Source organism: Eptatretus burgeri, chromosome 17 (assembly GCF_056783735.1).
Source record: "Eptatretus burgeri isolate ZD-2024b chromosome 17, Ebu_testis_v1, whole genome shotgun sequence".
Taxonomy (NCBI): domain Eukaryota; kingdom Metazoa; phylum Chordata; class Myxini; order Myxiniformes; family Myxinidae; genus Eptatretus; species Eptatretus burgeri.
Window position 1 is genome coordinate 41178978 of NC_140977.1, and position 22937 is coordinate 41201914.

General features: G+C 44.0%; 1 protein-coding gene across 2 annotated transcripts in view; it reads left to right on the forward strand.

The window, feature by feature from the left end:
* The window catches only part of LOC147009860 (voltage-dependent calcium channel gamma-5 subunit-like), an 89094-nt gene extending 69256 nt beyond the window's left edge, over positions 1 to 19838 (forward strand). For both annotated transcript variants that reach the window (XM_085862500.1, XM_085862499.1), the window contains one exon: positions 17934 to 19838. In XM_085862500.1, coding sequence (XP_085718626.1) covers positions 17934 to 18215 — 282 coding nt within the window. In that variant the 3' untranslated portion in view covers positions 18216 to 19838. The remainder of the gene's footprint in view (positions 1 to 17933) is intronic.
* Positions 19839 to 22937: the final 3099 nt, after the last annotated feature.

Here is a 22937-nt window from a genome sequence, read left to right on the forward strand (position 1 = left end):
GAAGTGAGAGACCGAATCAAGTTGTTCTACAGCGGTACCCTGGCCATCTGTTTCAGAACAAGAATCGCTCTTTTGTGTCCTCGTGGTACCAGACTAATGAATGGCTGGAATACAGTGTGCAGACAGATGCAGCATTCTGCTATCCATGTCGGTAGTTTAACACCGCACGTGGCCCAGTGGACTCTACTTTCACAGTGCGAGGCTACCGGAATTGGAAACATGCCGTTGAGAAAGGCAGGGGGTTTCACACACACGCAACTTCAAAGGAACATTTCACTTGTGTTTTGAGGTGGAAGAAGAATGAGAGGCGCATAGATTGTCGTAAGGAGATTTCCACACTCCTCAATGCTGACCAGCTAAATAGAAACCGGTACTATGTGTCTGCTCTTAGAGATGTTGTGGGATTTCTCGCAGAAAATCAGTTCCCTTTCAGAGGGAACCTTGATAATTTTGAGGATATGTCAGACGGGCACAGTATCATCAATTTGGTTAGTATGCGACGGCAACCTCAGTATAGATGTGTCAATTCTGCATGAATACAATAGCATACCAGGTTATCAAAAATATAAAATATTATAATTGTGCCCCCCCCCCAATCCAGTTCATATGTCCCCCTTAATACTGAGCCCTTGCGACGGGCCTGCATGAAGGGGAAGTGGATGTGGCCTACAGTGTGGGTGTTTTGGGAAGTTCAAGCAGGCAAATGCATCATGCTGCCGAGAAACCCCTCAAGTTCGCATGCAGATTCCGCAGCACAGTCTCCAGGCCTCTCCTCCCTTGTGGTTTTCACCACCCCCTTTTATAGCCTCTGCCTCCACCCACATCCATGATGCCACTAGTCCATTCCCGTTCGTCTACCATTGGCCCATAGCTCAGTCCGTGGGCGGGGCTACCCGCCCTGAACTTTCACCCAGATTGAATGGCATGCTTTCCTTGTCAGGGGTGGCATTACCATCTTTACTTGTGCCAATGGTCTCTCGGCACATTTTAAAGAACATAAAAGACAGATTATAAATGGATAAAACATAAAAAGGGTATGAAGGGATAGCGATTTTAGACACGTGGGGAGGGAAGATGACAACTTTCTGTACATATAATGATGCATAATCTTGTATCACAATTAAATGACCTCATGCTTATTCTAATCTTGCAATATGGGAAATAATTATTGCTATATTATGCAAAGTTACCCCCTGGAAGGCATTCCCAAAACGATATGATTAAACCAACAAACAGTTGTTCGGTGTTTGTTTGTCATCAACTGTGACGTGTACACCATATAGCGCCACCCGGTGGTGATGGTAGAGGGTATTTCAAGTCAATTGTGGAGAGGACTTGCAATGTTACACTGTACGTACACGTCTCACAGTGTAAGTGCGTTACTAACCCCCACCAGGGGGATGGGGTATTGCTCTCCTGTAGGGAGTGGGTCTTTCATATGTGTACCATCCTGGGATTCCCTACGTCATTCATTTTGTGAGCTTATGGAGGGGGTTTGTACATAAGTTGTATGCAAGAAAAGACGAATCAACATTATTGGCCTTTTACCTGAAGTACCAGGACATGAGACAATAGGCAAACACATGTGGACGAGGGGATTTGAAACCTAGGTTCCCCACATCATGAGCCAGGGTTTCAGATGGGAATACTAACAAGCTCATTATTACCTCTGCCACCAAAGGTGAAGGAGGTTTTGTTTTCACCCTTCCATGTCTCTCTCTATCTGTTTGTTTGTCTGTCTGTGTGCAGGATATCTGAAAAAGTTTTGGACGGATTCTGATGAAATTTGGTGGGCAGGTTCGGTGTGTGATGAGGATGAACTGATTAGATTTTGGGGAAGATCCCGATCCGGATCCAGATCCGATAATTTTTTAAAAGTGATTCTTCACCGTTGAGATATTGGGCTAAACTAATATATAGCACGATATCTCAAAAAGTTGTGCACGGATTCGGATGAAACTTGGTGGACAGATTGGGTATGTGACCAGGACAATTGATTCGATTTTGGTGAAGATACGGATCTGGATACAATAATTATTTAATTTTTGAAGTGATTCTTCACTATTGAGAGATAGGGCCAAAAACGATATAGTACTGTATTGCATGATATTTCAAAAATCTATTGGACCCGATATGTTCTCGTGGATCAGACATTACATGGCGGAGGTATGTGCTCTTCCGAGTGCCCTTCTAGTCTGAAATGGTGTATTTTTGTATTGCACGTATTGCAGCTCCTCCCGACATCTTCTGCACTTGGTTTGAGGAGCCTCGATTTGCCATCAGATGTGATGGTTATTCTCTCTGATTTACAGTGCGTTTCCTACATTCGCTTAAAAAAAAACAAACATCCCCTGCTCTGGGAATCTTCCTGCTGATTTAGCACATCTATCCATCCTTGTAGTATTGGGCAAATCCATTTAAACAAACAGCCCTTGGGTATCTGCACCAAGATTTGATCTGTGAATCTGCCCAGCATGAGACTTTAAATTGTTTGGATATATTTTTTGCCGACATTCATATTGTAAAATGGAGATTGGATTGTGGTAGCCTCAGGTTGCCCTTTGACAAAGCATGTGGAACGGCTGATACCAGCAAGTAATCGAGATATTTAAGAAAAACAATAATCTCCCACGATTCACCCCAAAAACGGCACATGTTAGCATCTCTGATCATTTTTGCTCTCATTTGCCTCCTTTTTTCTTGGAGCTCCTGGAAGTATCTGTTTGTCCCGTCTGCCCGGCAGCTCTGCTATTCACAGGACTTTGTGGGTTCTTGCAGTCAAACAAATGTGGAACTAAAATAGTGTTCGGAAATGCACGTACAAACAGGGTCAATTTCTCGAAATATAGTGTTTGGTTTTGGTCACCACATCTGAAGAAGAACGTAGCTGTCATCAAGCGAGTCCAGCATCGAGCAACGAGATTGATTCCGAGCTTAGCAAGACTAAGCTACATATGTGTAGCAGCTGAAAATACATTTAAAAAAAGGAGACAATTGTTAGGAGATGTGATTGAGCTGTTTAAGATATTGAGAGGTATAAATAAAATAAGTGTGGAAGAGTTTTTTTTCAGTTGAATAGACAGATAGAACTAGGGGTCATATCACTACTTTGAGATAATCACCCTAAATGTATCCTTACTGTCTTCTTCCCTCTCAAGTCATAGTAAGTTGAGAGGGAAGAACATGACAGCTCGGATGATATTAACACAGGGCTCTTTCATTGAGGGAGTAATGAGTGCATGGAATGGTCTCCTTGGAAAGGTAGTGGTGGCAGAAACAGTAGGTATGTTTAAGTTGGAATTAGATGGGTGCCTCAAAGAAATCCATTGGAATGATGTACTTGATGCCCTCCTCCTGCCTCGAAGTTCCTCGTGTGGCATTTCCCTGTATTTTGTGCACCAAGCAATCCAGCCAGGCAGAGCAGATTTTGGGAAAACCTTTGTACCGGTTCCAAGAGAGCATGGCATGCTGTACAGCTGCTCATTCGATTTGCAAAGGGAATGCATACCCAAAACAACTCTACGTTAGGCATAAAGTCGACAACCAACAGGTTGTGCCCAACAGTTTGCAAAAGGACAAAGTGTAGGTGGACTGACAATGCTTTTGTTGATTACAATTGCGGCAGGGTCCCGAAATAGCTTAATTTGTCTTATTGTTCTGTGATTAATCACTTTTGCGAGTGTGAATCGTTAATTAACGATTCACACTCGCAAGGGAGCTGAGGGATGATGAAGGACTGCCAAGTATATAGCCATGTTGGCCTACATATTTGCATTTCCCCACTGGTCAAAGATAACCCTAAAGCAACCTACAAGTTGCAGGTCATTGTGGTGGAATACTTGTCATTATTATTGCTGTTTTTTTATTATTATTATTTTTATTATGAAATGATGACCTAATTCTCATGGAGGAGCTTGTGCACATATCAATGATATAACATTGGCATCAGATCAGACAGCAGTGCACTTTTCAAGGACGTTTAGAAGACCTTGGACAAATCAACGGCTCAACACAGTATATCTGATTTAATTGGGGAATGCCAATTTTTTTATGGAGAAGATCAAGGCTCATGGAAGAGTGGGGTGGGGTGACAGAGGATAAAAAGGCACCAAGCTGACAGGGGGGGCATTGGGTCCACAGTTAGACATACGAAGGAAGGGAATGAACAAACAGGATAAGTGAGAGAGGGAAAGGTAGCTAGCACAGTAACTTGCAAGTACGAGGGTTGAGTTAGGGATAGGTTGGTTTAATGGGGGTAAAAATTATTGCAGGTTAGGGATGGGGGAAGATGTGAGGGGAATGTGTTTGGGATATCGATACCATAGTCTTCAGTGATTCTCGTCCTGCTCACAGGGAAATTTGCGCATTGCATTCCACCAAGCCCATCCCTCAGTGTACTGAAGTTAGAGCGGAGGGTGGTGAGCTCTTGACAGAGGAGTCCAAAGTGAAGGCCCACTGGGCCGGTTACTTTGAGCGGCTGTACAAAGGGCGGCTGTAGCGACATCTTGGATGCTGCTATGCTGTCTGTACTTGTTTGTGGTGAGGATGTTGAGGTTATGGAGAGATAAATTTACCTTGGCAGTGATATTCTTGTCTCTGCTGGCTGTGAAGCAGAGGTCAATAGACGTCTGGGTCGGGCCTGGGGAGTTGTGGATTTACTGGATCATGAGGTGTGGCACTGTCGGTACCTGTGCTGGAGGACGAAAGTCCAAGTCTTCAGGTCCTTGGTGCTTCCAGTCTTGCTCTATGAATGTGAAACTTGGACTTTGACTAAGGATCTGAGACAGAGACTTAATTCCTTTGGTACCAGGTCTCTTTGGAGAATCCTTGGCTATCGCTGGTCAGATTTTGTGTCCAATGAGCGGTTGCTGATAGAGACTCAAATGAGATTTGTTACCTGCATTGTCAGTGAGCGTCAGCTGCGGCTGTGTGGAAATGTGGCTCGTTTTCCTGACGCTGATTCTGCTCACCAGATTCTCTCAGCGAGGGAGCCTCGTGAGTGGAGGATGCCAATGGGCCGACCACGTGCCTCTTGGTTACAGCAGGTTGATCGGCATCTGAAGGAGATGAGGATGGGCCAAGCATCTGCCTGGGGGATGGTCAGACGGAGGCCCCTGGAGTATGGGCTGAAAGTGGACGCAGTGACGCGATGCTCTGGTGCATGCTGCCACACCTGACCTGACCTGTTTTCCCGTCAAGCTCAATAGTCATATTAGTCCTGCAGCGTTCTCTGATATTTCAGATCAATTGTTCAAATTTGCATAAAAGCACCAAAATTGGTACACATGTAGAAGAATGTATTCCGAACAATTCTAGATACGGAGCCATCCGAGATTGTGCCTTCGGCGACCATTTTCCAAAATGGCCGCCATTCTACTTTAGCGAAATTGGCTATTTATATGTCCTTATTAACCTCCGCCATCTTCGAAGATGGACGGAGGTTACTGTTTTCACCCCTTTCTGTTTGTTTGTTTGTTTGTGAACAGTATTATGGAAAAACTCCTCGAAGTATTTCGACGAAACTTGGTGGGGGGATTAGGTCTGGTCCAAGGATCATGCCATTAGATTTTGTACTTGGTCCAAAATCCAATATGGCCGCTATGGTGGCCATTTTGAAAAAATATTTGAATATTTGTTTTTGCATTTCTACATGTTTTAAGTGATTTCCAACCCCCCCCCCCCCAAAAAAAAAATTTGTAAGAGAAAAAAAAAATTTTGCAGCTTTTTTTTTCAAAAAAAATTTCGATTTTTTTTTTTTGGGCATTTCTACATGTTACAAGTGATTTCCAACAAAATACATGCCAACATTATAACTGCGGCTGATTTTGGAACTTCAGGTGGATATACCCACGTAAAATCAATTTCTGTCTCAAGGAATCTAGTTATGATGAATGAATTGAGTATGTAAAAGTTAAAAGTAAAAGGGAAAGTTGCAAACTATAACTCTGTGAGCACTGTTGACATCAAATTGAATGAATAGGATATCAGGTTCACTTGAATGACCTAGCAGTATTGGCGGGGGAGGTTTTGCACTCTACCGAGTGCTCCCCCTCTAGTTTTCTTATTGTATTGGTGGTAGATATAAGGAAAGTGTAAAATTCAGTAAATTGACCATGAAAAGGCGTATTCAAATATTATGAGCCAGTATTTTTGGTAAAAAAAAAACATTATTTGATTTGTAAATTGCTGCTCTCCTGAAACTTTTCGCTGAAAAGTATCCATTATTGCCTGGCGAACAAGAGTCAAATGATATTCATCACATTCAATGGGTTTGGAATCAACAAAAATTGCATTATAGATTACATACTTTACTCTATTTTGAAAAGGGAACTGATAATCGTGATAATGACAAACTCAGAAAATGTAGTCAAATTATTGCACGCTTCACTTTGAAGCGGCTACGGTTTACTTCTACTACCATTCTACCAGGACACATGGTACACGCATACATCAGTCTAGTACAATATGAGTTTCTGAGCTCAAGTGTACTAGCTCTGGATCAACAAGTCAACACTTTTACAAGCAATGCGACTTTGCATTTGCACATTCTAAGCTAGGCCGATATCTCAGTCTGTGTCTACTGCGTCTGTCTACTGGCATTCTCCTTCACAAGCACACAGTCCAGTGCATTGCAGATTAGCCTTCTTGCATTTGCAGCGGTTTCTACAGCCTTTTTTGCAGCCGCATGAAACCAGCTCGAAGGAGATTTTTGAAGCCTCAGGGAGTGTAGTCCAGAGCGCTTCGTAGGACCCTTCCTCTGTTTGCTGCCAGCCCCAGCTTGTTGGTGATGGAAGCACGGGTTGAGCGACCAAGACCTGCCCCTAGACATAGCCACCCTGGAAGACTGATCTCTTCATATGCTGTTCCAAAGCATCGAAGGAAGGTGGGATGCGCTGGATGGAGTTCCTCTTGGCGAAGAGTTCCTTTCTGGCCTCGTTGACGTCCGTATATGGACTGGTGCGGTCATAGAGGAGCGCCACAAACATTTCAATGCAGTGCATTGTGTCATCCTGGATGTTGACTGGCGTGGTGGTCAGGGTCACAAGAGAATCTATCAGTTCTGGAAACGAGTTCCATGTGGCCCAGGCAGATTTCTTCCCATGCCCCACGAATGCTGATACTGTGTCACATCCGGTCATGGTGTGGAAGACAGGGAGGGCACGTGCCTTCTGTGGACCGAGGGAGGCAGCTATTTCATGGGCAGGGATGTAGCGGTAGTTCTTGCCGGTCCCAAAGGCAATCCAGAGTTCATCCACGCATGGTAGTGCCTGGGCTACCATCACCGCCAAGACGATGAAGTCGGTGTCTACGGTTCGAACTTGAATCCGACGGTGGTCATGTTCTGCAGCATGGGCCACATGTAGCATGATGCGAGTGTCCGCCTCTTCTTGACCGCATGGAGCCAGAGAGCTTTCATCTTCCTGCCTTGGAAGGCAGATGACTGCTTCACCATCAGTGACTACCAGCTCCTTTGCCTCGTCATGGAAGGACTGCACCAGCACATCGGACAGGAAGGTGAAGAGCTCCACCTTGTTTGCGTCGACACGTAGGAAACTCTGCCAGTTTCCTGGTATAGCTGCGGTGCTCACCATGCGCCGTCACACCCCTTTTCCTCGTTTCTCCCTTGTCGCCGTCTTCAAGGAGCCATCTTTGTAGCTATCCCAAACGAGGTCAAGACGTGAAGCACGACGCAGCTGCCCCTCGACATATGGGATGAAGACTTGGTGGGCATATTCTTCAAATGTCTTGGCAGTGCCAGGCTTCAACATCTGCACGATGACGGCGCCATCAAGGACAACAGAAGTGACAGCAGGTGCATCAGACTGAGCTTCAGCAACGCCTTCAAGGCACACCAGCAAGTCGCTTTTGCTACCCAGGTGTAGCTTACCTGCATCAGATAACATGGGAGGGCATGCTTTATTTTCATGATGGAAGAACTCGTCCAGGTTCCCATCGCGGTTCTGGAAGCCTATGTAGAGCCTTGCAAATAAGGCCATATCATTCTTCACAGATGCTTCCTTTCCTTTGGGTGCTTTTGGTCTTCTGTCTGTTCCAAAGAGGCAGAGTTTGTTCCTCTTTGTAGGTTCGTCAATAGTCTTGGTTCTGTCGATGAGGCAATCCTTTGAGTATGCCTGAAACTGTTCTTGTCCAATCTGCTTGGCAGTGCGAACTGTTTCAATCACTGCAGGATCGGCAATCTCCTTGGTGTCTCGGACTAGTAAATCTGGACTATCCTCCTTGAAGGGATTTCCCAGCTCTTCAATGACAGCCACAAGTGATTGTACATCTTTGGCAAATGCTTCCTGTGCACACGGTGTTTCTTCATGGTGACGTGTCTCCTCATTGGCATTTGGATGCATGTTCGCCTCCTCAAACTCCATGATCACTCTGGCCACCTCGGGTCCGGCGACCATCCAGCGCCTCAGAGCACTGGGATTGTCCATCAGGCCAACGGCATATCCGTCACCCTTGACACGGGCATTGTTTTGTTCATGCGCTTGGTCAAGAGGAATTGCTGAGAACACCCTCTTGGTCTTTTGCACTGTGAAGTGACCTGCCTTGGACTCATTGTAGATCTCTGGGTGCTGTTGTGGAAGTTCTGTCATGTCACGTCACGCAGATGGACCGGTATCCACCGGGCATAGTTTATATGGTCCAGTGCGAAGAACCATGGGACTATCTCAGTGAGAGCATCCAGGTACATGATGAAATCTCCCTCTCTCAGAGATCGCACGCAGATTAGGATGGAGAGCTCCAGATCCAGGACTGTTGTCCAGTACAAAACTGGGGAGGGCTGTTCTCTTTCTCATTGCACCACTCTTCGAAGTCCTCGGGAGGCTGGTCATCTTCTGCACTGGCGCTGTGCTGATCGTATGCACGTCGTTGGAGTATTTATCACCTCTGAGAAACCTACAAAGAGAATAACAATGACAGATATCCCATGTTGTTAAAGTAAAATGGTGGCCATTTTGGAAAATGGCCGCCAAAGCTGACCAAGGCAAAATCTCGAGTGGCTCCATATCCAGAATTGTTCAGAATACATTAGTCCAACATATGTTCCAATTTTGGTGCTTTTATGAAAAGTCGAACAATTGGTTTGCTATGCTGCAGTACTATATCCCCCATGTCTTGTCATGCATCCAAGTGACTGCTTTTACTGCTGTGATGAACTGCACAATGCTCGGGTAAAATATATAAATGCACAACACTCGAACATCGGCAGCCTGATGACAAGTGATTCTTTTGATTGCTGGCACTCAAAATGGGTACTTGCTCCACGGTTTAGCGTTGATGGAATTACTTTTGAGCCCTGAGTCTAAATGCCACATCAGTTCCATTTTAATTCTGCTATTTGAGCAATTTTGGTCTCTGTGCACAGGTTATTTTTATCCGCGAATTTGAGTTAGCCCATTTGACTTTCTTCTCTGAGCACTTGCCCCCATGATAATGGGGATCCCAGGTTGAAATCCCATACACTGCGTTGATTTGTCCGTCTCGACGACTTATAGCCTTGTAAGTCGCGTGCAAGTCCACTGATATCTCCTGAAGTCCTTGCTGTGCATGTGATTATGTACATGGTGACCCATGAATTGGTGACATGTTTAACCACACAATAGTGGTTGAAATGTGTTGGCGTGCTTACCATAAAGCAGTTGAGTGTGGAGCTGCAAAACGCCAAAGTTGTCGCTTCGCAAATGGCTGGCATAAGAAACTTGGGGTATCAGAGCGGTGTTGGATGCTTCACTTTTTAACGAGCATGTCTGAACATGCCGGTTAACACGATTACAATTGACTCAATTGAACCCCCAGGAAAAAAAATCCAACATAACTAAACGTTTTTGATTGTGCAGCATGTATCATGCTGCGGAACCAGGTGATATACCAGGCCACACGTGTTCTTATGAAATACAGACAATGTATTAAAACAGGACGAGGAATCATAAATGGACCTCGGGCCCAAAGACACAGACTTTTATGATAAATCAATATACACTTATACATTGGATGCTGCTGTCCTGTCTGTGTCTGCTTGTGGTGAGGATGTTGAGGTCGTGGAGAGATTCACTTACCTTGGCAGTGATATTCATGTCTCTACTAGCTGTGAGTCAAGAGGTCAATAGACGTCTGGGTCGGGCCTTGGGAGTCATGGATTCACTGGATCATGGGGTGTGGCACTGCCGGTACCTGTGCGGGAGGATGAAAGTCCGAGTCTTCAGGTCCTTGGTGCTTCCAGTCTTGCTCTGTGGATGCGAGACTTGGAGTCTGACCAAGGAACTGAGACGGAGACTTAATTCCTTTGGTACCAGGTCTCTTCGGAGAATCCTTGGCTATCGCTGGCTGCACTTTGTATCGAACGAGCGGTTGCTGAGAGAGACTCAAATGAGACCAGTAGGATCAGAGAATTTTTAGATATTTTTTTGAAAGTGATTCTTCACCATTCATTGAGAGATGGGTCCAGAAATATTAATATAAATATCATATAATCTCAACCTTTTTGTACTGGTTATGATAATACTTCGTGAATGAGTTGAGTATGGGACGAGAACAAGCCAATTAAATATTGGTTAAGGTGAGGATGCATTTTAAAAATGTTTTTTATTGTTTTTTAAATTTGATTGGTCAGGGTCAGGATCTGGATTATCAGGGGACTACAAAACATAAACTGCTCTGCGTAGCGGAGGTATGTGCTCCACTGAGTGCTGTTGTAGTTTATTATAGTTTCTGATATCAGCCCAGTCTCGGGCACCATCCAACCCCAGTGCTTCACACTAGTAGCGACAGATAACCACGTCTGTCACAGGTGTATCCGCGTGGGGGGGGGGGGGCACAGCGCCTAATGGGGTCTCGGCATACAGACCCTCTTCCCCCCACCTACCAATCACGCTGTGAGTGTCAGATGCCGTTGGAGAGCCAAAGGCCTGCTCAGTTGTAGCTGCCTGGTTGAAACAGGCTCTGCACCACTGCTCAGGCGACATGTCCTTACCCGAACCATTAAATTAACACCGCCACCTCAGCAGTTGCACGAAGGACCACTCCACTCTAAACATTGATCTTCATACAAATAATGATTCTAAATCCTTACCATGAATTGAGTAGTCGTGCTAAAACCTTAATTCTATCTTTGAACTCCCCCTCTCCCCACCCCCCATGAACGTAGCAGTATTAATCAAATATTTTATAATGTTTTTTGGGGGGAGAATTATTTGTCGTGAGCACCATTTTGCCTCTGCACTCCCTCCATTTGACTTACTCCTTGATGTCTATGGGACGGATTCGGTCATTAGCGCATGTTCACATATCTGACCTGACCTGGCCTGGCAGAGCACACCATACCATAATTCATTCACCATGCACTTTCACTTCGTGAAGGTGGTGTGAATTTCAAGAAACCCAAAAACAAAACGTTCTGTCTGTTTACCAATCCCATCTGAGTGGATATCGGCCTCACACCTGAACGCCAGATGGTGGTGTGCGAGGGTATTCAGAAGAAATACTGAAAAATGAATCAAAATGCACCGAGCGGTCTCTTTTCCCACAAGGTTGTCTTGATGTATGATTTGATATATGGCACCAACAATTGCAACTTGTACCGATCTGTAAAGAAAGTAAACCTTCATCATTCCCTCCGGCCATCCTTTATGGACAAGCTCCTCCGTGTGCTTTAAACACACACACACCAAAAAAATATATAAAACCTGGCAAGTTGATTAATGGCCGAGCTGAAGATTGTGCGCTTGCTGAATTTCACCGAAGTGACTCATTTTACTGGACACCTGGAGCAAGGCACGGCTGTGTTTCTCAGCTCCTTGCTTCGAGCATTTGACATCTCACCGTGCTCTGTAATACGAGGGCAATCGCTGATCATTTCTCGAGCCGGTGATCAATTCTCAGATCATCTCGGTGAAGCTCTTATGAAAATAACAAAAAGGATACTTTCCAGTGAGTACTTTTCAGTGTTCCAAGTCCGTAAACTTGATGGCTTACCTCCTCCAGCAACCCTCCGACCATAAATCCGAGAATGCTTTATCTGGCATCATTTGAGGGTCGAAAATGTTCAATTTTTATTTTCGAACTCAGTGACTCAGTCAAGTTTTTTTTTTTTTTTAATATTATTATTATTATTTTATTTCTTCCTCGAACATTGCATCACACAGACTGTGACTAATACCTGTACGTCTTGAATTGCAACTCTTTGAGTAACGTAATGATCCGCCGACTCGCTTTCCTGGGCGACTCATTCAATTTGAATATTGGGATGTGGGACGTGGGTACAACTGCCTCTTCACGGGCAACATTCTGCGCACATTCCAAGTCCATACATCCATTAGTGTGCAGCTCCTGATTGTTGGTTTGCATCGTTACTGGGATCGTGCCTGTGCCGCTGATGCAGCGTCCCATTGTAGGTCAGGAATTTGGAACTTGGACAGGGTGTCAGCAGTATTTCACCTACTCTTCATCAAAACACACGGTTGGAATAGCTTAGCATACAGCGGCAACCCCTGCCGGCAGATTGGTCTCTAGCTTAACGTGCAACTCTCTGCGTGCAATGGATGCACCACTATGATAATTAATGGTCGGGTCAAGAATCGAACTCTGATTCAACAGCTCGAAGGCGAGTTCGATATCTCTCTGCCATCCTGTCGGACACATCCTTAGTTACCTGATGGCATTTTTGAGTCTACTGCAAAATATATTGTAGGCCAGAGACAAATGGGCAGGCAAATTACCCCCTTCCTCAAAAGTTATCAGTGCAGATCCATCTGGATTTCTATCGACAATTTGATAACAAATTGGTAGTTCTCCTCTCCTAAGGTTCCTTGTGTTTCAAAAGATTTGAGGTCCGGCTCCAAATCCTTAATTTTGACAGCATTTGAACCCGCAACTTATGAGATACTGATGTGGTGTCTTCACTGTAGCCATGCCACATCCAAATTGCTAAAGCAAGGAGATGGATTGAACTCGCCATGACGTACAATATCCTTGGATTAGGACATGCACAGAGACAGATAGGTTCACACAAGGGTTTGACAGAATTAATTATTTACTTGTTTCTCAACCCCCCCCCCCTCACTGAAGTGGAGGCAGGTCTGAGAACGAAGAAGGAAGTAAGCGGATTAAAAGAGATTGCGGAAAACATGGTGCCACATACGCACCTGTGACACAGGCACCTGTCCTTCGACCTGCCTAATCGCCAAAGCTGCCTATGATTGTCTATTCTCTCTATGTCTACGTACTTTAATCCATTTGATTAACGTAACGATCCACTGACCAGCATTTATATAATTACAAAATTGTGCAGGCCTTCAAAGGAGGTTTGGTTGTTTGAGAAATGAAAATCAGAATAAATATGGAAGGGAAGAGTAATTCAGAAAAGGTTGTGGGAAACGAATTTGGGAGGAGGCTAAGTCGGCCTATTTTTGTATACATATTCGAGGCTCAGGGAAGAGCTATAATTATTAGTACACTGAATGGATCAGGACGCAACAGGACAACAGGAGCAGTTCAGAGACGGGGGGGGCGGGGGGGACACCAACGGCAAAATTGGAGGCAAGATAGAGGCAGACTTGGACAAACAATGGGTGTGGGGAGGAATGAGGGGCAGGGGATGATGCAGGGGATGGACAAGATGGATACAGAAGGAAACTCACAGGAGGGAAAACTGGAAATTTGGAAGGGGGAGGAGTGAGGGGGTGGGGTGAACGAGGGGCGAAAGCTTCATGGTTTTGGATTGGGGACGATTTGAGATGACGGTGAACAGCTTTCTTGAAGACCTGGAGGGAAGAATGCGATTGAAGACAGTGTGAAGTTGGTTCCACCGGTTGGAGAAAAGTGGAATGAACGAGTGGAAGTGAGCAGTGATCCTGCATTTGGGTAGTTTAACCAGAAGTAAGTTAATGGTGGACTGTATGTGCCCTGCAGAAATATTGGGTGTGAGAGGGGGGTGGGGGGGGGATGAAGTACAGAAAGAACAGAGGGGCAAGATCAGAAAGGATGTGGTATAAGGCAGAGAGATCACCAATCTTTCTGTGATGGCGTCGTAAAAGACCCATCGACTCAGCTTCGTCATGAGAGATTCCAATAACCTTGAATGCCTTGGTTTTCACAGCGTCAACCTGAGCAAGATGAGGCAGAGTAGCCAACCCAGAGGGGAGAGCAGCTCTCCATCAAGCTGCGGATGAAGGCCTTGTTGGTGGATTGGAATTCAAGTGTGTCAAGGAAGGACTTTGTACGACGGAAGATGCGTAGTCAGTGGTTGCTTTGGAGGCAAACTTTGAAATGTGGTTTTACGAAGAAGGATCATGGCTGAGTGAGACCCAGAAGTTTGAATGACTGAACTTCCTCAAGAGGATTGTTAAGAAAGTAGATGAGGGGGTGGGGGGTTTGCCAGATGGTCCTTTTGGAGAGAGATCGTGAAATTTGTCAGGATTGAAAGACATATTCCAAGTGTTTCACCATCTTGTGTAATTTTTAAGGTCTAAAGAGAGGATGAGGGATGTCACAGAAGAAGGTGGAGTCATCAGCAAATAGATAAAGAGGGTTTCCAGGGATTCAGAGAGATCATTGATGAAGATCAGGAATAGGACTGGGCCCAGAACACTGCCTTATGAGGCACTCCAGTCTTTACAGGGAGAGGAGATTAAAGTGCCACACGTCTTTACGTTGAGTGCCACACGTTGGCTACGAGAGTAGAAAAAGTCAATGAGCTTTGTGTGGAGTTGGCCTTGGATGTCATAGGCAGAGAGTTTGGAGAGTAATGCAGGATGTCAGACTATATCAAAAGCACGAGATTTGTCCAGAGAGACGACCCTTATCTCATGTCTGACATTGAGGGCCTCCTTCCATTGTTGGGTGAGCAGCAGCAGCATGTTCAAAGTAGAGTGACCTGATCTGAAACCAAATTGGTTATCTGAGATGAAGTTTTTGGAAAAAAAAAAGAAGAAAGATTTCATAATCGACTGCGGTGATGGATTCAATGACCTTGCTGATGATTGGATATAAGCTGATAGGTCTGTGGTTAAGGAGATTGGTTTTTGCATCTTTTTATGCAATGCAGTGATGTTGGTGGATTTCCAAGCAGATGTAATATGATCGAGAAAAAATGACAGGTTTGAAGAGGACAGAGAGAGAATGTGAAAGAGCAGTAGAGCAGGATTTTAGGACACGCGAGCTGATGCCGTCCGGTCTGGTTGCAGAGGGCCCAGTAGGTTAGGAGGACATTGGAATAAGTGAGGGTCGGTGGAAGGGGTGTGGTGGTGATAAGGGAGTGAGATATTTGGGAGGGAAGGCGAAGGGACATTTTTACTGGGTTTTTTTGCATACATATTATGTTGATGCTCACTTTTTGAGATTCAGTCATTTTTATGGCTTTCCTTCACTGTAGCCTCAGCACATGGCTTTGCCTTCCATTCTCTTCCTCTGTTACCTCAAGCAACACTGTTTCTGCTGTCACCAAAAGGTCACCATAATAAAAATACACACACACACACACACACACACACACACACACACACACACACACACACACACACACACACACACACACACACACACACACATCTACCCTAAATTAGTGAGATAGCAAAGCACAAATTGAGTCCCAAAACTGCAAATGCTGCACAATCTTGTGAGCAACAAGCATCATCTGCACAAACGCATTGTGTGCGCCCCGCTAATCACCAGCTCAGAGGTGGCATTGTGGTCAGGAAAGGATAAATTAAACAAAAAAATGATTCCTCTGACCCTGAATGCAGCATGACACTGACATCATGTGCATAAGTATACCAACACGTGACCTTCAAACGAGGATGGCCTCTGAGGTACTCGGGTCCTTAAAAACCGAGATTTATGGTCACAAGTAAATGCATGCGGAGCCGCCAACCCGGGTTTTGTCCTTTATTCATTTACCTCATGGTAAATATAAAAGTGGCAGTGACCCTTTTGTGGCAACGTGACAGTGACGTCACCGGTGTTGCTGTAAGTTAGAGAACGGATTATAATCGTCTTCATCCCAACCACAAAACTGTGTCCTAACGGTGCTGTGGTTGGGCAATAAATGAGTTTGTGTGGCGGACCACGCTTGCTGTTCACAAATTGTGCAGCATTGGATGTAATGGGACACGATCTGGCGTCCTCACCAATCACAGTTAGGGGTGCATCTTTAACCAGTATGTAGCCTTAAGGCTTCAAAGTCACTAACTGGATGGAACAGCAGAGTATTGCCCTGACGGGCCCCAAAATGACGAAACTAGTCTGTAGCTTCACTTTTCATCTGCTTGGTGACAGCATTTGCTCTTGGCATCTTCACACTACAAGAGGCCATTCTGGGGCTGCAGTCGTGACATCGTCGTGACGTTGTCGTCACCGCGTTCATCCAGGTTGGAAAACTTATTTGATCATCTTCATAGAACTCCCAGTCACTAAAATTAGTATTGGTGTGTGAAATTCTTGAGGATATCCCGAAGACTCAGTAGCTCAGTGGGCTGTCACCGTGTGAGCGTTGAGGTCCTTGGGTTTGAGTCCTGGGTTGAGTCAGAATGTTTTCACACCAACCCCACGCAGGAATTTATTCCTGTTTGTTCAAAAAAAAAATATATATATATTATATATCTATATATATTATATATCTATATCTTATACATACAAACTGATAGTCAGGTTCCACCAGGATGTTGGAAGGGAATTTGTTTTCAATCGAGTGTGGAATATTTTGGGAGTTTGACAGGAATGTCCTGTGGCAGGAAAGGGTTTTTTTTTTTTTTGAAGTTTTGGGGGTGGGAGTCGTGAGGAAATTCTGTGTAATGTAAAATGAGACGTCAAGTCTGTCTAATGAAATTATTCATTTGTTATAAATAATAAATAAACTAAATAATAAATAAAGTATTATATGAGGTATCATCCAGCATTATACGTGCTGTGGTTACGACGTTTACCCCGTGCAAACACGATGGTGCTCTGGGAAGGGTTTGAAACGGCAAAGGGCTTACCTTGTGTAGCCCTTCATGGTTGCTTTATGCAGCTTCTTCAGATACAAAAGCATGGGAGGAGTCAATTTATTTCTACAATCCTAACCACCTGGATTTAATTCATTAGGTGAGAGCGGATTGGTTATTCCCTCCATTCACAGGTGAGAGATGTGGGTGGGTCTTCGTTTTTTTTTTTCAATTACATATTGACTTATTTTGATGTTTACACGTGGTACATGCTTGGGAGCCTCGTTGGTATGAATGTCTGTCTGTACTGTCGCTGAGGAGTCGCCAACAAGCGATGAAACTGGTCCGGCAGCTGAGGGGGTGTGTAGCATTGGGATTCTCATGTGTGTACTATTTGTGAACGTCTTTACAGCTGTGGAGTTTTGGATTTGGAACAGAGACCTCCCAGGTCTCAAAGTATCCATCTCTATGTCCCTGTGTCCAGGCCATAACCTGTTTTTTAACCATTGCAGCTTTTATCGTCAAATTTTCAACAAACCTTTATGATGAGAATATGGAGAACACTAATAAATAAATTTTACATTTTTATATATTTTTAGTTATTTTCGTCAAGTTTTTTAGGTCGAGTACAAAACGGAAGCAGACGGGCTTTGTATTTTGAGATGTTTTCTACTTTTTTCATGTCTGTCGCCCCCCAATCATCCGCTCCTCTTTCTCCCTTTTATTTATTTATTTATTTATTTATTTATTTTGATAGAACATCCAGGCTCGTGGAATAGCGATCCTTATCAAACCTACCTGTGTTTTTATGTGTCACCTGCCAACCCAAATGCTTGTAATATCTCCTTCCTTACTTTTCCCACCTTATTGCAACATTACCACATTTTCATCCTTTTCATCCTTCTCCTTTTTCATCCTTTTCTCAATTTTGATCGCTCAGTCTTTGTTCATCTGTTCATGGGCTGGCGCTCTCTTCCCTTTCCTCTCGATACCCAATAACAGGGTGCCGGCGTTGTCTCCGTATATCTTTTCATGAAGCGCTATGGCCTTCCCGATGAATTCCAGCCACAGCGTTCGACCTACCGTGCACGTCTGAGTAACTGCTCCGACTTCTCTGGACAATTTCTTCATCCTGACGTGGCTTCTCCAAGCGGTGCAATAAGTTGGGGTGTCGATCGCCGGACGTCCGATCAGTCCAGCGACAACTCGGTACCTGCCAATGCTAATTATCTAGCTCTTCTTTCCTGCCCCGAATTGGAGACCGTTTCTTCATCTCCTTGCTAACTGGTACCTTGCGTTGGTGGGAATGCTGTGATACTTGCCACCATATTTTCCTTTTCTTTCCCGTTCTCTTTCTTTCTCTACCTTTTGGGTGGCAATCTGTGTCTCTCTATCTCGATCCAACTTTCTCACATCAGGTGGTTTGCCTTTATACTCTTCCTTGGATTGCTGCTTTGAACAGTTCTCCAGGTTCAAAAAGATCTGCGTGAAGCAAAATATTATGGATTTTGTCGTCGTTTGAAGCAGGACGTTGAGAAATACGTGTTGTAAGAAGTAAGTTGTACTTTTGTGCAAGACCGACACTGGATAAAGTGGAAACGTGGGTAAAAACCTGGGAGTCTAAATCCCCTTGTGTATGAAACAGCTGCTTGCCCTAGTCAACGGCCCAAGCTTACCTGGACACCTTTGGTAATGACTCCTGAAAATCCTCAGCACTCATAAACCTTAGCTTTGCAATGGACAGGTGCAGTTTACGTGGTCAACGGAAGACCTCACACACCGATAGGTGAAAGAGAATCCCATGTATAAATGCTGAGCAGCGATAATCACGTTTTAACTTGAGACTCAGGATATTGGGTTTGGTTCCTTCAAGCCCGCCATTACCAATATGATTTGCCGTGGGGACGTGGTTGCTGGTTCCGTGAAACAGGAAGCCAATATAGGCTACTGTTATTTACGTGAGTTGATTTGTACATTTGGCTTCATTATGCTTACGATGCTGGTGGCCTGGGCCTCGCGAAATCACCAAACGTCGACAAAGGCGTTGAGCTTGTAATATCAGGCCTGGACCGAATTATACAGTATACCAACACTTCCTGTATTTCAGAACAACAAACATACCTTTAGCTTAACAACAGTATTCCATGTAATCAACGAGACTTCTTTGTTTGTTTTGTTTTTGTTTATTTATTTATTTATCTCTGTCTAAGCTCTCTGCTGTCATGTTCTCTCTCTCTCTCTCTCTCTCTCTCTCTCTCTCTCTCTCTCTCTCTCTCTCTCTCTCTCTCTCTCTCTCTCTCTCTCTCTCTCTATCTCTATCTCTATCTCTATCTCTATCTCTATCTCTATCTCTATCTCTATCTCTATCTCTATCTCTATCTCTATCTCTATCTCTATCTCTATCTCTATCTCTCTCTCTCTCTCTCTCTCTCTCTCTCTCTCTCTCTCTCTCTCTCTCTCTCTCTCTCTCTCTCTCTCTCTCTCTCTGTGTGCACAGCTAGCCTCTAATGGGTATTCCGCCTGCACAGTTCCCCAGCTGTGAAACAAGTACCGTATTTATAAGTTTTTAACAACAGCATTTTAAAGCACTAAGTATTCGCTCGAGCGTTTGTGGTCCGTAACTTCAAACCGTGTCAATATATTTTGTCTCGTGGTAGATTGTATTTGTAGCATATGTGGTGTGACACAGAATTTGTATATTTTATAATTATAACACTAATAATAAAGCTTGCTACTATTATTACCGATTTTATATGATGGAAGCGCAGTGCAGTTTATGGAGAAATGGTGGATGTGTTGTGTGGCAGCATTTTGTGTACTGAACCTCGCTTCCAGCAATTTAAATCTTGATAGAATTTTGTTTGAAGAATACATTTCATTGAAATGTACAATAAAATGTATAATACAGATTCGTGCTTGCTGTTGCCTTGGTGGGAAATATGCTGCGTGTTTGTTTGGTCAAATTATTCTTGGACGGATGTTTAGTTTTCACCCCTGCCTGTTTGTTGTTTGTCTGTGAGCAGGATATCTCAAGAAGTTGTGGATGGTGAAATTTGGTGTAGAGGTTGGGTGTGGGGCACGGATGAAATGGTTAGATTTTGCTGAAGATCCGGATCTGGATATTATGATTTTTTAAAAGTGATTCTTCACCATTGAGTGGTATCACTAAAAGTGATATCTTGCAGGATATCTCAAAGAGTTGTGCACAAATGCGGACGAAACTTTGTGGATAGGTTGGGTGTGTGTGACAAGGACGAATTGATTCAATTTTGGTGAAGATCCAGATCGGGACACGAGAATTTTAAATTTTTGGAGGAACTCTTCATCCGTTGAGAGATGAGGCCAACAACAATATACAGCACGATTTCTCAAAATGTTGTGGACGGATTATGACAAAACCTGGTGAATAAGTTGCGCCTCATATTGGCTTAATGGTCAGTGTAACAAGCTTGGGATCCTTGGGTCCTGAGTTCAAATCCTGCTTGGCCATTGAAGTAACACGAGGTGGGGTTGACTCAACCTGTCATCCTTCTGAGGTTGGCAAAATGAGTACCAGCTTGCTGGGATGATTGAGCCATTGCTCAATCCTGTGGCGACCCATCGGGTGATGATTGTACATACCTAGGCTATCCTGACAGCCTGGAGATTGCAAGATGTGATCATTATCAGATTTTTTTTCACTTTCTCTTGTTTTCCCTCTATTTTTGCTTTTGTCACAAGGATCAAGGCTCATGGAGGAGCTTAATGACAATGGGCAGCAAGTTTCCAGATGATCAAAAAGTAATGGAGGTGGGTGGGGTACACATACACAAGGAGAAAAGGAGAAATAGCCTAAAAATGAGTACCAGTGGCCCAGAGAGGAACAGAATCGGAAACTATCAGCATGTGGAAGAGATCATGGATGTGCATGGGTTAGCGATGGGCAGCACATTTGAAAGACTGAAGTGAGGAGGATGAGACGACGGACACACGGAGACAATTCCACCATCAGAATAATGGGAGTAATGAATGCAGGTGGGCAACGAGTCTGGACTTTTGGAAGGTGAGCAGGTGAGGGTTTCTTGAGGAACATGTGTGATTTTGGGGTGGGTTGAGGAAGGCAGAATTTGGAGAGGGCCAGAGGACAAGGCCTTGGGGCACCATGGACTGCGCCTCTTCCAGTGGCTGTCTAGAGAAGTCTATAAGCATCAAAGTAATCCTCATGTGAAACTTTACAAATCCTGTAGTTGCGGTTGTGTAGTACAATGTAAAAAAGATTTCTCACTCATGCATTGGTTACTGTTTTAACCACCAGGATATGAATTTGTTTTTTAGATCACATGACTTTTGACCTGATGATTTGCTCTTTGGAGGAGGGCTTTTTATTGTGGGCTTTACCCAGTTTATTGTGTCGGTTAAAACAAATAAGGCTTCCTAACAAGAGTAGAATCTTACTAGATAAAGGGACCATCTATATATTACATGTGCATAATTGGGAGGGGGGGCGAGGGAGGGGGGGAGTAGAGAGAGGTGGTTTGAAAGGAAGATATGGAGAGGGAAGGTAAAGGAAGTTGAAAAGAAATGGAAGTGAGAGGAGGGAAGCAAGATGTTTTTGTCATGAACAGGGGGAAGAGGTCATAAATTCTCCTCCATCAATGTACTTAATGAATAGACTGCTCCTGAATATATATATATATATATATATATATATATATATATATATATATATATATATATATATATATATATTTTTTTTTTTTTTGTGACATCATTGAGATGCTGCTTGATCACGTGCTTGAAAAGGGTGCTTCATCGGGGTTCAAAGTTCAGAGAAGTTGCTGTGACTGCAAGGCCAGGAATTTGAGGCCAGACGAAGGTTATTGATTTGCTTCCCCCTTATTGGCGTGTGCATAAGGCGGGACGTTTTAATGTCACAAACGTCATAATGCCACGAATATAGTGTCACGTCATAATGACGTCATAATGCCACGAGTCACGAACACACCACCGAGGGAGCAAATAACGTTCCTTTGTGTCAATTCGTTCACCGGATTTACTGTGATGTTTGTATTTATTGATGTTGCCTTCCAATCAATCCGATGTACAACTTGAAGTGATTGTTTTATTTTTCAGTTCCGCTTCACTGTTTGATGTGAAATTGTCTGACACATGCTCGTTTACTCTGACAATGAAGGGTTAACGCCTGAAACGTCAGCTTATCCTTGCTTTACCGCTGTGATTAGCATACCTCGAGCCTCGTACTGTTGATTTCAACCATTTTAGCACACCTGGACTTGAGTCAGGTGAGCTTATGCGATCGAGCAGTGATTGTCAGTCAGTCCATAAGCACTTCAGTCATTATCGCTTGAACCGAACACACAGTTTTGGTGAAACTTGGCCACAACCTTCACATATGATGTCTAACGAAGGTGTATTGACCACGTCCTAAATTTGCTATCATTAAGGATGTCAACCCCCTCCCTGACCCCCCCAAAATAGGTATTTGCTCTCTTCTCCAAAACTACACCCATCATTTCAATCAAACTTGACCACAACCTTCATCACGTGTGTTGTACTAAAGTTTGTTCATCCCATTTTAAAAAATCCGGTTCTAAGGGAGTGTGTGTGTGTGTGTGTGTGTGTGTGTGTGTGTGTGTGTGTGTGTGTGTGTGTGTGTGTGTGTGTGTGTGTGTGTGTGTGTGTGTGTGTGTGTGTGTGTGTGTGTGTGGGTTAAGTGACTGTTGCTCCTGATCCAGGTGAGCTGCAGGATACACAGTCCTATTTTCCAAGTTGTCACATGCATATCGACATTAAGCTTCCCCATTAAGACTAGTTTTCCATTTTGTTTCACATTTGGTTGTTTTTTGCAAAGTTGTACACGAAAGGAGTTTTCAAAGAAGGTGGAAAGTTTATTGGTGCTGTGTGAATATCAGATTATGTACATTGTTGTTTGGATAATATATATATATAAATATGTGTGTATAATTTTTTTTTTGTATTTATTTTTTATTTTTTTAAAGAAGAAGA